At 38.1% G+C, this 14859-nt stretch overlaps 1 protein-coding gene across 7 annotated transcripts in view; it reads right to left on the bottom strand.

The window, feature by feature from the left end:
- TTC39B (tetratricopeptide repeat domain 39B) overlaps nt 1-14859 on the bottom strand; it is a 78690-nt gene that overhangs the window by 23829 nt on the left and 40002 nt on the right. For all 7 annotated transcript variants that reach the window (XM_090132204.1, XM_031609965.2, XM_090132205.1 and 4 more), the window contains 3 exons: nt 5439-5543; nt 2695-2826; nt 1018-1094 (listed from right to left, as the gene is read on the bottom strand). In XM_090132204.1, the coding sequence (XP_089988330.1) occupies nt 1018-1094; nt 2695-2826; nt 5439-5533 (304 nt within the window). In that variant the 5' untranslated portion in view covers nt 5534-5543. The remainder of the gene's footprint in view (nt 1-1017; nt 1095-2694; nt 2827-5438; nt 5544-14859) is intronic.

Here is a 14859-nt window from a genome sequence, read left to right as displayed (position 1 = left end):
TGCAGATCCCATCAGAACTAGTAATCGAGAAGCTAGCTGTTTCACCTTTCCTCAGACAAAATCTTTCATCTTGTCAGGGCTGTCTTCTGCCTAGGGCAGAAGCTTCTTCCTACTCTGGTAGATGATCTCGTGTACTTTCCATTGATACTATCTTTAAATACAAGCCTAAAGCAACTAGTTCTTCAAATTCTCCTTTCAAATCTGAGAAAACTTCTGTAGATGAACATTAACACAGTGGCTCCACTGTTTCCTAAGTCCAGTAAGACATTATGAACAAGTTTTCATTAAGTCATGCTAAGCAATCTGAAAGCCCCAGGCTTTGTCCTCATGCACCACTAAAATCCATTTGACTTAACACACACGACACGAGTTACTCTGCTGCGAGAGTAACTGCATGCTGCAAGACCAGACACATGCATAAGGCTGCTGTATGTACAGTGCACACACGGTGAATTTGATGTGTTCGGTAAAAGGAGGGTTCTTTTGTGTCAGGTTAGAAAAAAATGCATACTTGATTCTGCCTGAATCAGAAATAGTAGATCAGCATTTTCAGAGCCATGAACAATGTACTGATACCATTTCCCAAAACACCTTAAGGCAAAACAGACAAGCACAAAACTTGTTAATATATTCAGATTCAAATACAACTAATGATAAGGACTTATTCCACAGCATCAGTGATTCTTAAGCTTTTCTCAGATATCTTAAGTTGAGGGGGAAAAAAAGAAACTGTAACTGGTTATCAAACAAACTTTCTTACTTGATGCATGCTCAGAACCTAACAAATGAGCTGGAATACACAATTTTGAGAAACTATGCATTAAATAGGTAATTGATCTGCACTAAATAATATTGCTTCCGAAGGACTCTGCAATACTGAAGGTGGTACATGCAGGATTTTTTTTTTACTGTAAGATACTACTCAAATTATAGAATATAGCATATTAGTGCACACCGATAGAGTGTTCTCAAGCTTTTTAAAATTTAGTTAATTTAATTGTATTATAAACCACTTACCTTCACTCAGTTGATCCACTGACTGTTTAGAAACTAGATTGGACAAGGACTCTACCACTGTATTTCTTTTCCTGAATCTGAATCAGTCATACATGGAAGAAAAGAAACCCAAACAGCATAAGCGACATTCTGAAAAGAACTTAATTATTTACAATTTAACCAATTCCAACCACAAATTGCAGACATTCTTAGGAAAGTCATAATTTAACAATAGCTACATTTTTTTGAGTGATTTAATCACCGCCACTGATAGGCCCAGAGGCCTATCCAACCTTAATTTATCTTCCAAGTACACATTTAATCTATGTTAAGTATACAACAGTGTTTCCAGCTTCCATCTATAACGTTCCTGCCTAATTCAACACACATGCAGAAACACTGCTGGGGAATGAATCAGTACCATATGCTGGTCTCCATTTCTCACTGGACCTCTAGCTTTTGAAAAGAGACTTCTGAGAAAAAAAGTCACACTGACAGCAAAGTAATGTAATTGACAGAACTGCTGCAGAAGTCTTTTTGATGCTGGGTAAGCCACTTTAATTCAACTTCAGATTTTAATGATTGTTTTTTTTCTATTTGTTCTCAAACTTGCACAGGGAGCTACAATGAAAATAAAGAGAAGATGTTTTCAACATAAATACATAAGTATTTTATGACCTTTTATGCCAGACGTGGTATTTCACACTGGACCTCCCAGAGCAGAAGAGCAGACATTTTAGTTTTAACAGATCTCAGTTATCCACCTTATAAAATACTAGTTTATCTTAGTATCATGTTCCCAAACTGAATTCACTGATATTTACAAACAGCCTTACTAAGAAGCTCAACAAACAATTCAGAAAAGGAATGCATTTTCCAAGCCAGGGAGTCATTCATTTAAAAATACTGAGAGCTTACTTACAATCATACAATCATTACTGTTGGAAAAGACCTCTAATATCCAGTCCAATCATCAACCCAGCAACAACATACTTATTAAACCACATCACTCAGTACCACATCTACAGGTTCCTTGAAAACCATCAGGGACAATGACTCCACCACCTCCCCGGGCAGCCTGTTCCAATGCCTCACCACTCTTTCAGAGAAGAAATCTTTCCTAATATCCATCCCAAACCTCCCTTGGTGCATCTTAAGGCCATCACCTCTTGTCTTATCACTAGACATGCAGGAGAAAAGGCCCACTCCCACCTTGCTACAGTTTTCTTTCAGGTAATTGTTTTAGACGAAATGTAAGTGCAAGCCTGGTCCTATTAGACTATTTCGTCTACTTTTGAAAAAAACTCTTAAAAAGAACATTTTCATAAAGAAAAGGAAAATTTCAAATAGGGAGCTTTAAGCTGTTGATCCCTATGGAGAATAAACATCACAGGTTGAAATAGCTCAGAATGTCAGCTTTGATTGTGGTCTGTACTACTGTAGACTGTAGACTGTAGGTCTACAGTACAATCAGCGCTTTAACTAACTTCAAAGGTTATGAATACCCAAATTTGACAATATTAGTAAGCATAACCTTACTCAAAGTAATTGGATAGTGTGACTTACCTCACCTTTCCAAATTTAGATCCCTATCATATCAACAGCATCCTGTCGTGGAAGCACTTAGACAGCTGGGGTATCTCACAACGAACATTCACTAGATTAAGTACTTCATAAATACAAATTGCTTGGACTTACCTTTGGCAGGTTTGCAAAGCTTCTTTCATTGTAGAAATTCCCATTTGTATATCCTGTTGTTCAAAGGTCATAGCAGCTTGCATAACTAAAATAGTGCTGTACCCAAGGGCATGGTACATACTATCTTTAGACCTAGGGCAAACATAAAAGTTTTGTGCATTTTAACAAAAATTTAACTTAAAAGACAAAATTAAATGCTGTCTGAGACACCCACATTAGTTTGTGTAAAAACAAAAGACAAACAGAAGTCTTAAGAATATCATGTAGACAAGGGCAAGCTTCCCCTGGGTGCCACTTGTCTGCCTCCACAGGCTACTGCTGCAGCAAGCCCCAGAAAATGTCCAAAAGTGGTTACATAAACATATGCACTTAATTATATTGCCATTTGTATTTCATTGCATATCTGCTTAATTTAGCTAATTAAGCCATGACATATTCCTTTGGCTCTACTTTCACTTAACAAAGGAGATAAGGACATCCTTAGAAAATGGTTAACTCATCCCAAGATACAAAAATCTGCCTCTATGTCACAGAAAGGGCAGTACACATGTAATCAGTCCTGCATAAAAGGCTACACTGAGCAAGCCTGGCTTTCAAAACATCAGAAAAATATTATCACACAATTTAAAAAGTTGTTGGAAAGAGGTTCTTGAAGTGAAACCTATCAACCAAGTTTGGACAGCTTCAGGAAAATGAAGACTTAACACATCTCTTGCCATTCTTTCTCTGTTGCTGTACTTCTCATTTAACATACTCTTTCCTAACAACCAGTTTGAACTTCTTAAGCCTCAACTTAGGGCAACCGCCTCTTGTTTTACCATCTGCCACTATGGATAAGACTGTCTCTGCCACTTCCCCTCAATAGCTGCAAACCACTATTAGATTAATCCCCCAAGTCTCCCTTTTGCCAAACTAAAAAAAGCCCACCTCTCAGTCACAGTTATATGTACTAATTCTCTAGCCATGCTGCTACCCCTCCCTAGATCCTCTCCAGTTTCTTCACTGTGTTTTTTTTTAATCAAGGAGCTAACACCCTGGGATAGTTTTGGAGACAGAATACTTCAGTAAAAACAGGGAATATATATCATTAGGCTGTTTATTTCTTAAAGATATCACCTCCTGTATTTTTTAAGTGTTCTTTATGAACTTACATTTAACTTTCATTAAAAGGTTATTTTTCAGTAAAACAATTTTTACCTTCTTTCTTAAAAGTGGCATTTGTTTCTTTGCTAGATTAAGCCCTCTTCTGCAGATTAGCTGAATATGCTGTGTAATAGGCTCAGGGTCTGCTAACTGCCAGCAACTCAAAGTGCTGAAACCAAGGTATCTAGAGTATTATTTTTCTTCATAGCTTAAATCAACTAAAAGAAACACTTCACTGTGCTTAAAAAAAGCCACACTGCAGTATAAAATGGTGGTATGACTTATAGAGCTGTTTTATTATATAAAACATAATCCAATATATATAATGAAATATAAATTAAAATATTTTGGAAATGCGTGTACATGTATTTATTAATACCTTAATATGCAACCCTTATATGCAGTACTATTTCACAATAATTCAAAAAAATAAAACTGGCTTTCTGTACTGTACTTTCTCAAAATGTTGCTCTATAACATGCAGTTTTGTTTGTGTTTAAACACACTGCGCAATATGCACAGAATAGGATTTAGATACACATTAGACAGTTAAATTACTTTCTCAGCATTTCAATTAACAGTGCATTTTCACTTATCTGTACTGTCTATCTGGCATTACCAACCCACCATTGTCACTCAATCTTTTTTACTGTCAAACAGCAGAGCAGGAACTTCACATCACTCTACCAACATACATTACAGAACCCCCTCACTGAAATACCCTTCGACATAACACACACATCATACAGGAAAAGGACTGTGAATAGGACTTAGATCCCAGACACCCGAATTACCCACAGACACAGTTCCCCCACACTTACCCAGCTAACCTTTCAAGTTCCCTAGCTACCTACTCTTGAACTCAGTGAGGGTATGGCCTGGTAGATGATTTAAAATAGCTATTACCGACTCCTTCTAGAAATAATGAGCTTGTATTGTATAGGCTTCAGCTCTAATCCCAAGAGTTCTTCCCCTTCTGTATTTCATTGCAGTGAAATGGTAATGAAGTCTCCTTTCAAAAACCAGAATAACTTAGAAAGCAAGCAAACAACTGCTATTGTGTATTGCCATGTTTATCAGTATTGCACTGATGACTGTGATACTGAGAAAGCAAGAGCACACACACTTCAGAACATTCTATGTAATTACATTTGTCAGTTTATGAAGACTTTATTGTAAAGAGCAAAGGCAGTAGGGAAGAAGATAATCAGAAAATGGAAGGGTTTGATTTAAAAGTAAATACAAATGTCAGGCAGATGTAATTTAAAAAACATTAAAAGAGTATTCTGGAGGCATTTTTTCATCTTTATTAATGGTGTGAAAAGACATCTCCACTGCACAAAGTCTCTGATCAAAGACATGATTAGGTAAACTCTTGTTCTGTTTTTTCCTTCTGTAGGTTGAAAGACTATTTCTTTAACAGTTTTTGTGATGGACTTGAGAAATTAGCAGCTTTAAAACAGCAGAATACTGAGAAATACTTTTGGAAAGGAGGGAATAAGTGAAAGCTACTATCTTCAGAGGCTTTAAATCAATCTTCAGCTTGCAGATAGTATATTTTACATTGCTTATGGAAATTCAAGCAAATATCATGACCTCACCATGGACGAAGTAATTCCAGGGCTTCAGAGAATTTGTTATTTAGAAACAAATTCAGTGCTATTGAACATTCTTCCAGAGAACTCTTGAGATCCATCTTGGATGCCCTAAAAAAAAACCAAAGCTTCTTAGTTTAGTCAAATTGTAAATATAAACACAAAAATATGTTTTCTAATATAACTCAGCAGGTGTTAGATAGCAATTGTACTGTATTGCCTATTTTTAAAATCTAACATTACAAAACCAAGTGAGATTATTTATCCACGCTACAGATCACTTTATCCATGCTACAGACATATAAGAAAACTTATCAAAGTGATGTTTATAACTTCGCCATCCTGTTTAGCAGTCAATATGCAATGGAGTCATTTTTACTAGTACTTGTGTAACAAACATACAAGTTATTGCACCTAACCTCTCAGATATTAGTATAAATGCGGCATCAGACTCTATTCAGATCTAAGTCTGGAGAGAGATGACAACATAATAGCTTTAGTCCAAGAAAGCAGTAAACACTCACTCTGCAAATAACTATGCCCCAAAATACTCCAGTCAGAAGCCTTCAGCCACGTCAAAAGTTTTTGCTCTTCCCAATTCACTTCACAGCAAAGTTACTTGGAATTGCTTAAGAGCAAGCTATCTAACAAAACTGCTACCTCAACCAGTTTTGTCTGATAGTTAAGGAGCACCCATAAACCACCCCATGTGTGGAGCTGGTAACACACCAGACCTTCCCAGCGGTAACAAGTAGCTAGCAGCTACATAGCCTTTAAAGAGCGCATCTGGATCTGGAAAAGATAATCTGTTTACAGCTTTAAAACAACAGGTTTAGGCTCCATAATGGGCTTTATTCAAGAAAGGTTAAGCAGTGCCAAGCAACAGATCACACCAATGAGATGAATATTTAAGTGCTCATGAGAAGAGAAGAATCCCGAAGGAGGAATTTAAGAAAGACAAACCATAGGGAGTTCAGCTATTCTAAATCTGAAGGTAAAGCATGCAAGAAAACAAAACAGAACAAAAAACCTAAACAAAAGGAGATATTAAAATGACTGGACAAGCTTTTACACAGAAAACCTCTCTTCTTCCCACCTCAATGTTTTAAAAACATTGATTCTGCTTTTTGTATTCATTCTGGGGCAGAAAATTGGGATAAGTCTAGATGAACACTGAAAACATTTCCTCAAGTTTGCCCTTTTTTTAACAGCGTACCTGAAAAAAAACCCCATCACTTCATAGAGATACAAAATCTGTACTCAGCACTTTGAAATTACTAAGTATTTAATACTGAGCCTACCAAAAGGAAAATCCCGCACTTCATTACAAAAAATTGTGAAGCTGCAAATTGCTCAGCAGAGCACTCCTTTTTTAATGTCTTTGGGATACTGTTTAAAAACAAATAAACAAAAAACATATCCTGAGCCTGGAGCCATGGGCTATATTTGGATAAAAAAGAGATCTATTCTACACACTAGGTACTACTTAGGGTCATACATTCATTTTCTTACTGAAAGGTGCCCTGGCGATTGCAATACTGATGTAATCCCTAAGGAATAATATAGTAAATTTTGGTCAACTGTCTACAGAAGTACATGATCACACATGACAATGATTTTATATAGCATTTTATCAATATCAAAAATGAAAGTAACAAGTTATCAATCAGATAAAGTAACAGCAGTAATTTTTCTTCTGCTTCTGTCAAACAACTTTGTATCTTGTTATTTCTATACTGCTCTTCATACCGTAGACTGTATTGTAAAATACAGAACATAAGGAATCAACTCACAATTCAAAGAGTGTCAGCTAGTCTCACCCAACCTAGACATTCATCTTTTACATAGTAGTTTCATTAACTGTAGGTCTTTTCTGTTTACTCAGAAAGCTTTACAGTGTGCATTTAACTATAAATTCATTGATTTTACTAGAAGCTATAGCTTTGAGACTGCTTAGATTGTAGTGCTACAATTGAACTGTAAAAAAAAAAAAAAAAAGTGTTCATTTATGACTCTTTTCTTCATTTTCCAAGTCCTAAACATTATATAAGTCTATGTGAATTATCTCCACTAGATATCTGAAGCCTACTCAATGACAGCAGTGTATTTCAGTAAATCCATGCATTTGGTTTTCCTTTCCCCCTCACTAAACATATTTTCTCAAATTTCTGAATCTCACACATCAATGAAAAATTAAAAGTGCGGGAAAGAAGAAGAATAGAAGCACTGGTTCAAGATGGTTACAAAATTAGAAGCCATTTTCATTATGACTTCAACAGGATCACTGACAATTTTAGTTTTCCCCTTTTAATAAGGTTTGCATAATCTCTTTGATTTTAGACTCTCTCCTCTAAGTCCTTAACTTAGATTAACTGATTAATCCTTCCTATCAGCTTCTCCTTGATGAGGAGAAAAATGAAAGTGGTTTACCAAGTATGCAGATTTTTATTAGAAAGCAACAATTTGCCACTGTTGCAGACAAACACAGACAGGGAAGCACCGCACCTCCTAGGCAAAAACAGAGGACTTTGCACTTCATTTAAATTTGTTCAAGTGGTTAAACGTCTTCTGTTAAAGCCATCATCAGTAATCAGTATGCTTGTGATCCTATTCTTATTAATCAATGTTGTCTTGATAAACATTCAAATTTAGTCAATATAATCAAGTAATCTGAGTATTTTAGTGTATTTGAATTCTGAATATGTCAACAAAATAGTCCAAATTAAAGGATTTATATCACTAGCAGAGAAATATACATGTTTTTATATATCTCCTTTAAATGTCTTCAACAGCATACTCTCCAAAGAACAGTAGTAAGAAATAAAAGAGACTCGTTAAGAACAACTGAAAACTTCACAGAATAGCTAGCTAATTCCACAAGCAGCACCTGTAAACAGATAGCTATGAAAAATTAATTGCTACCTCTCTCTGCTTCTGTTACAAGAGAGAGGGTAGTCTTTCAGTAACAAAGCATCACTACCACTGTGCCTTCCAAGGCTTCTGTGACCACATTTGACTTTGCTAGTTTTAGGAAACTAATTTCAAACAGCATGTATTTGGTTAACAAATGGAATACGTAATCTGTCTTTCCAGAGTAAAAATGGTCTGATTTGAAGAAATCCTCCATAGAGAAACAAAACAAAAAAATTAATAAGCTTTTTCTTTTACTATGTTTCCACTGATTGCTTCATTTTATTTTTTTTTTTTAAGTAAACAAAATTGAGATTTAGCATATGGCTAGAATGAACCTTTATTCACTCTCTTCTAATATGTATTGAAATATTTACCATTAGAACAATAATCCTAAGAATGTACATAAAGGAGTGTTAGTAACTGAAAGTATCAAAACTATTTACAGCTTGTTAAGTCTCTGTTCCCACCGCCTAACATCCCCCCCTCATATCCCAGCTAATTTAAAATGAGCTGAACTGGTAATGACAACAAGCTCAAAATGTAGGCAAAAAAAGGTTGTTGCTCTAGTATTTAAGATAAAGTTATTCAAGTACTTAATGAGTTTAATAGAAACAATTATCCGTCAATTATCGGTGTAAGGATAGTCCAGGAGGACAGTCACTGATACTTCAAAGTATCAAGCAGAACATGCTGTTGCCTTTGTATCTAAGATTTAGTCAGTCAACCTTATTGCAACAGCAATTGTTCTCTGGAAAATGGCAAAGTTAACCACACACTAGATAGATCAAGCTGCCCAGGGCCCTGTCCAAACTGCTCTTGAACATCTCCATGGATGGGGCACCCACAACTTCTCTGGGCAGACTGTGACAGTGCTTCACCGCCCTCTGAGTAAAAAAAAATCCTAGTATCTAAACTATATCCCGCCTTCTTCAGCTTAAAAACAGTCCCTCTTGTCCTACCACCATCTACCAGTGTAAAAAGTCAGTCTCCCTCTTGCTTTTAACCTCCCTTTCAGTACTGGATGACTGCAGTGAGGTCTCTCCAGAGACTTCTGTTCACCGGGCAGAACAAGCCCAACTCAGAGCCTTTCTTTGGAGAGGTGCTCCAGCCCTCTGACCACCTTCACAGCTCTCCTCTGGGCCTGCTCCAACAGCTCCACATCATTCCCATGCTGGGGACCCAGACCTGAACACTGCTCCAGATAGGGCCTCAGGAGCGCAGAGGAGAGGAGCACGATGACCTCCCTTGTCCTCTCCTCAGGGCTGCTCTCAAGGAGTTCTTCTCCCAGTCTGTACACACATGTGGAATTGCCCCGATGCAGATACAACACCCAGCTGCGCCACCCAGCTAGGTGTCAGCAAACTTGGCTGAGGGTGAACTCAATCCCACTGGTGAGGTCTTTGATAAAGATGTTGAAGAACATTGTAGAGAAGATACTGTTTTGATGTAAAGAATCAAGAAAATACGATGCACTGCATCTTAAGGAATAATTTCACAGGAAAGAACAAGCAAATATGTAACTTGTTGCATTTACTGAAGCTTTGCTAAAGAAGAATCTTTTAGACATATCGGTTTTCTTAACACAAATAAAAATAATTTGGGGTTCAGTCAGAATACCAACAGATAAGATAGTAAGAAACTACAATCTGTAGTCTTCTTCTTGAGTAACGTGCATAAAACTATCTAATAGGATATTTATTGCTAAGACAATGATGACAAAACAGCATTAAAATGTATTTTCACCAAGTCAGTCAGTCAAATAGCCTTAATACAGTCAAAATCTGATGCTTGTTGATGCTGTTCACTGTTTCTACAACTTCAAAACAGAGCTTTTCTTTCCTAAGTAATAAGTATCTTCAATGAGAAAATGTAGTGCTTTGCTGTTTATGTTCCACACTGTCAAAATGAATAATTAAGTTCTTCTCAGAACATAACAATAAATAGCAGTATCACCTCACTAGAATTTACTGTTATTCTACTTTCCTGGCTGGGAGGCTTGTGTTACTTTTGAACACTGCTTACTTTGAATGGATTCTTCTTTTGTGACCAAGATCAGTGGTGATTCTGATACCTTTAGCTGATAGGATCCTTCTCCCTTCTCCTGTGCAGGACCACCATGCAAGACGCACAGGGATTTTTTCATGGTTGAAGTAGAGATCTCTGTGTTTGATGTGCACTGCTATCTGTGCTTAACATAAAGTAAACTCAAACCTTCAAAATCTTAGTGGGTTGGAATCCACTGCTGTCATGGTTTTGTGTTTTGTTTTTTTTGTTTGTTTGTTTTTTTCAGTATTCCACATCACAACATCTTGTAGTGCACTGGGAGTTAAAACGTTAATGCTCAAATTTCAGGTACCTATTCCTAGACATCACAGAAGTCACGGGATCTGGCTTTTCCGGGTGGGGTGGTCCCTTACTGCCTGGCAGTGGGTGCTGAAGGGTGCTTTCCTAGCCGTTCCAAGCTTTTCAGGAACTCTCTCTCTATTTTATTTGATTATCTCAATTTCAATTAGATTATCTCAATTTCAATTATATTATATTATATTATCTTGCATTCCAATATTATAGTTAGTAAAATAAGTTTTCCTCCACAGATCGCTGCCACTGTTTTTTTTTTTTTTTCTCCTTTGAGCCCAGCTCCCATCTCCCCGTCACTTTTCCCTTTCCCTTCCCATTTCGTGGGGCCGGTGGGGTCCAGAATCCTACTGCCCCCCTGTCACAGGCATAGATTGATCTAGTTAACTCCATGAGAACTGTCTTCCTGGGAGACCTTCTCCCAGACAACACCAAAAGCTGTATTCAACTACAGCATTCTCTGTCAGTTTACAAAAAAATCATTAAATAATCATTCCCTATTCACAACATGTGAATATTGAATAGCCCCAGAGCTCAACTTTAGAACTAGTCCTATTCAGTCTTTTTTCAATCAGTGATCTGGATACAGGATTTGAACACAATCTTTAGCAAGTCTGCTGATGACATTAAGCTGAGAGGTACTATTGACTCTCTTGAAGCACGAAGTTCACAAAAGGTATTTCTGCTGCACTTTGGACAGTAATTACAAGACACAGGCACACACTGTGAGACAACTGGCTGTAGAGTATCTCAGCTGAGAAAGATCTGGGTGTCAGTGACTAGGTTGAGTATGAGCCAGCAGCATGCCCTGGAAGCTAAGAGTGCAAACCTCATTTTGGGGTGCATTAGACACGGCACAGCCAAATGTTCAAAAGCAGTGATTATCCTGCTACATTTGTTATTGGCATATCTTCACTGTAGATACTGTGCACAGTTCTGGGCTCCACTACATAAATGGATGTTAAGATACTTGCAAGTGTGCAGAGAAGGTCACCAAAACTGGTATCAGGGCAGGAAGGCATGGCTGGTGAGGGGAGGCTGAGGTCACTCAGATTGCTGAGCCTAGAGAAGAGGAAGCTGAGAAGCGACCTCACTGTGCAGTAACTTTTCATTAGTCCTGAAGAGGTCAGGAAATTGAGCTTGATAATCTCTGAAGGCTCCTTCCAACTGAAGTATTCTATGTCTTTACATGCCATAACAGTCTTCATGTCCTCTCTGCTTATCTTACTATTTATCAAGGACCCAAAACACTTGAAATGCCATTACCACATTACTACTTATTTATCTCAAATGACCTTGACACTGATTTACTGCAACAGGAAGGATTTCTGTCCCCGGCATCATTTTGCTGCATTTTTAATTCAGAGTACTGACTCAAAACAGCAGTGACTTACAGGACTGCATTAGGCCTTTTTATATCTGCAGATAGGAGCTGTAAAGATATCCAACCTCCAATGGGAATCGTTTTCACATTAACATGCATCCATGCGTAAACATCATACCCAAGCAAGCCAAAAGACAACTATTGGTTCTTCAACCTGGAAATCTCTCTTCAGATTTTTTTCTTCATAGTTTTAAACTCAGTAGTCCTCACCATTGAGAAGAAAAATTGGTTTCACTTTGTCTTGATCATTCACCACTCATATGAGTCAACTGTAATTCTCTACTCTTCCGAGTTGAGGAGTGCAAAAAACTAATTTGGGTAGTTTCCTAATGGGCAACGTTATTTGCTATCACTCATCAATCCCTCACACAGACATTAAGTTGCAACACAAGTAGAAATCTCATCAAACAATGAGACATTTTATTGGGTGTACTACCTATCTACCACAGATAAAATACTAAACACCCACAAACAGTTTTATGAGATGAAATGAAGATTACAGTAACCTTCTGCTTACAAAAGAGTTTGGTCATTTACCTTGTCTTTAGAACAAAGTCTGTTAGGTCTACACTTAATGTTCTGCATAGTTTTGCTATGGACAGTAGGAAAGTTTACAATGACCCTGGCAGTACAATTCAGATTCACATACTGTGAACATGACAAATGGTCATGGAAGCAAAGACAGTAGCTTTTAGCTATGTTGGATTATTTTCTTTGGAAGGGAGTACTCTTAAAACACTCATAAAAGAGGGATTTTGTTGTTGTTGTTGCTTTGATTTTTAAAAATACAAGCAGAGACAGTTTTATATCAGTTTTATCTCCATAGTAGATTGTGCACACATTCTTTCATGAGAAGCATGAATTTTACAAATGTAAAAGCTGCACAGATTATATATTGAATGGAAATATTACTAACTTATGGGAAACGTTCACAAAAATTTCATTGCGAAGCAAGACAGATTTGATGAAATAATTATTTTGAAGGCATAGTGTCTTCACTGTTTCAGAACTTCATCAATGCATGCTATAATCCGTGTACTCAACATTTATTAAGAAAACAGCACTACTCGTGTTTTGGTCAAAATTGTGAACAGGCAGAGGTTACTCTGAAAGCTCACTATATTATGATCTACTCAAAAATTGGCAGTTTTCTAAAACAAACTCAAACAAAGAAACAAGACCACAAAACACACACATAACACATACCCTAGCCCCCCATTCAAGGATGAAGAAGGAGATATGTTAAGTACTAGTCAGGCTACTTTCAAAAATTTACCAGCAGTTCTGGCTGACCAGCAAGTTCCCAGTTGACTGCAGGCTGATGACTTTCAGGTCTGTCTACAAGAAAGGTCAGAATGATAATTCAGAGAATTGGATCTGTCAGCATGACTTCAGCCCCTGGGGAAGTCATGCAGCAGATCATCTTGAGTACCATCACTGCACAGGATAACTAAATGATCTTAGTCAGCACAGGTTTATGAAATGCCTGACTAACCTGATGTCCTCCTACGACAGGATGATCTGTTTAGTGGACAATGAGAAGGCTCTGTCTGGTGTTCACCTGGACTTTAACAAGATATTTTATACTCTTTCCCATAGCCTTCTCCTGGAGTAACTGGCTGCTGCTTGTTTGGACAGATGCCCTGTTCACTGGTTAAAACTGGCTGGATGGCTGGGTCCAAAAGGTCGCTGTGAAGAGGCTTAAATCCAGCAGGCAGTCAGTCACAAGTCATTTCCAAGGCTCAGAATTGGGGCCAGATTTTTTTCCCAATATCTTTTTCAACAATATTGATCAAGGAGTTGAGTGCCCTCTCAGTAAATAAGAGTGCTGAAGGAACTAGTGGAGGTGATAGCTGTGTCGCTTTCCATCATCGCTCAGCGCTCCTTGACTGGTAAGGTCCCAAAAGACTGGAGGCTTGCCAATGTGACTCCCACCTACAAGATGGGTTGTAAGGAGGATCCAGGGAACTACAGGCCTGTTAGCCTCACCTCAGTGCCAGGGAAGGTTACGGAGCAGATTGTCTTGCAGGAGATCACATGGCATGTGCAGGACAACTAGGGGATCAGGCCTAGCCAGCATGGGTTCAAAAAGGGCAGGTCCTGCTTGACCAACCCAAACTCTTTCTATGATCTAGTGGCCCATCTGCTAGACGAGGGAAAGACTGTTCATGTAGTCTACCTAGACTTCAGCAAAGCCTTCAACACTGTCTCCCACAGTATTCTCCTGCAGAAGCTGGCATTGAGTCCAGTAAGTTTGCAGACTACACAGAAAATCAACATCAAGACTGTAGCTAATTTTGAAAGGACAGTTTATACAAAAGATTTTTCTCTCTCCCTCCTTACCCCCCCTCACCCTCAAATGAATTGTAACGCCGCTACAAAAAGTATGATAATTTAATAATTACAGTTGATAGTGAAAATCTACGGATGTGGATCTTTATACCATGTTAGCTGGAAGTGTCGATCTGCCTGGGAGTAGCGTGGCCCTTCAGAGGGATATGGACAGGCTGGATAGCTGGGCTGAAGCCAATGGGATGAGGTTCAACAAGACCAAATGCTGGGTCCCGCACTCTGAATCATAGAATCACAACATTGAAAACGACCTACAAGATCATCTAGTCCAAACGTCCTCCCATCACCACTGCTACCGTAAAACCCCCTAAAGCACCCCTCACATCTCCTCATCCAGACGCCTCTTGAACACTGCCAGGGACAGTGACTCCACCACCTCCCTGGGCAGGCCGTTCCAGTGCCCGACGACTCTCTGACAGAAAA

The sequence above is a fragment of the Phasianus colchicus genome, chromosome Z (assembly GCF_987193195.1).
Source record: "Phasianus colchicus chromosome Z, bPhaCol1.hap1.1, whole genome shotgun sequence".
Classification (NCBI taxonomy): Eukaryota; Metazoa; Chordata; class Aves; order Galliformes; family Phasianidae; genus Phasianus; species Phasianus colchicus.
This window is presented reverse-complemented; position numbering and strand designations above follow the sequence as displayed.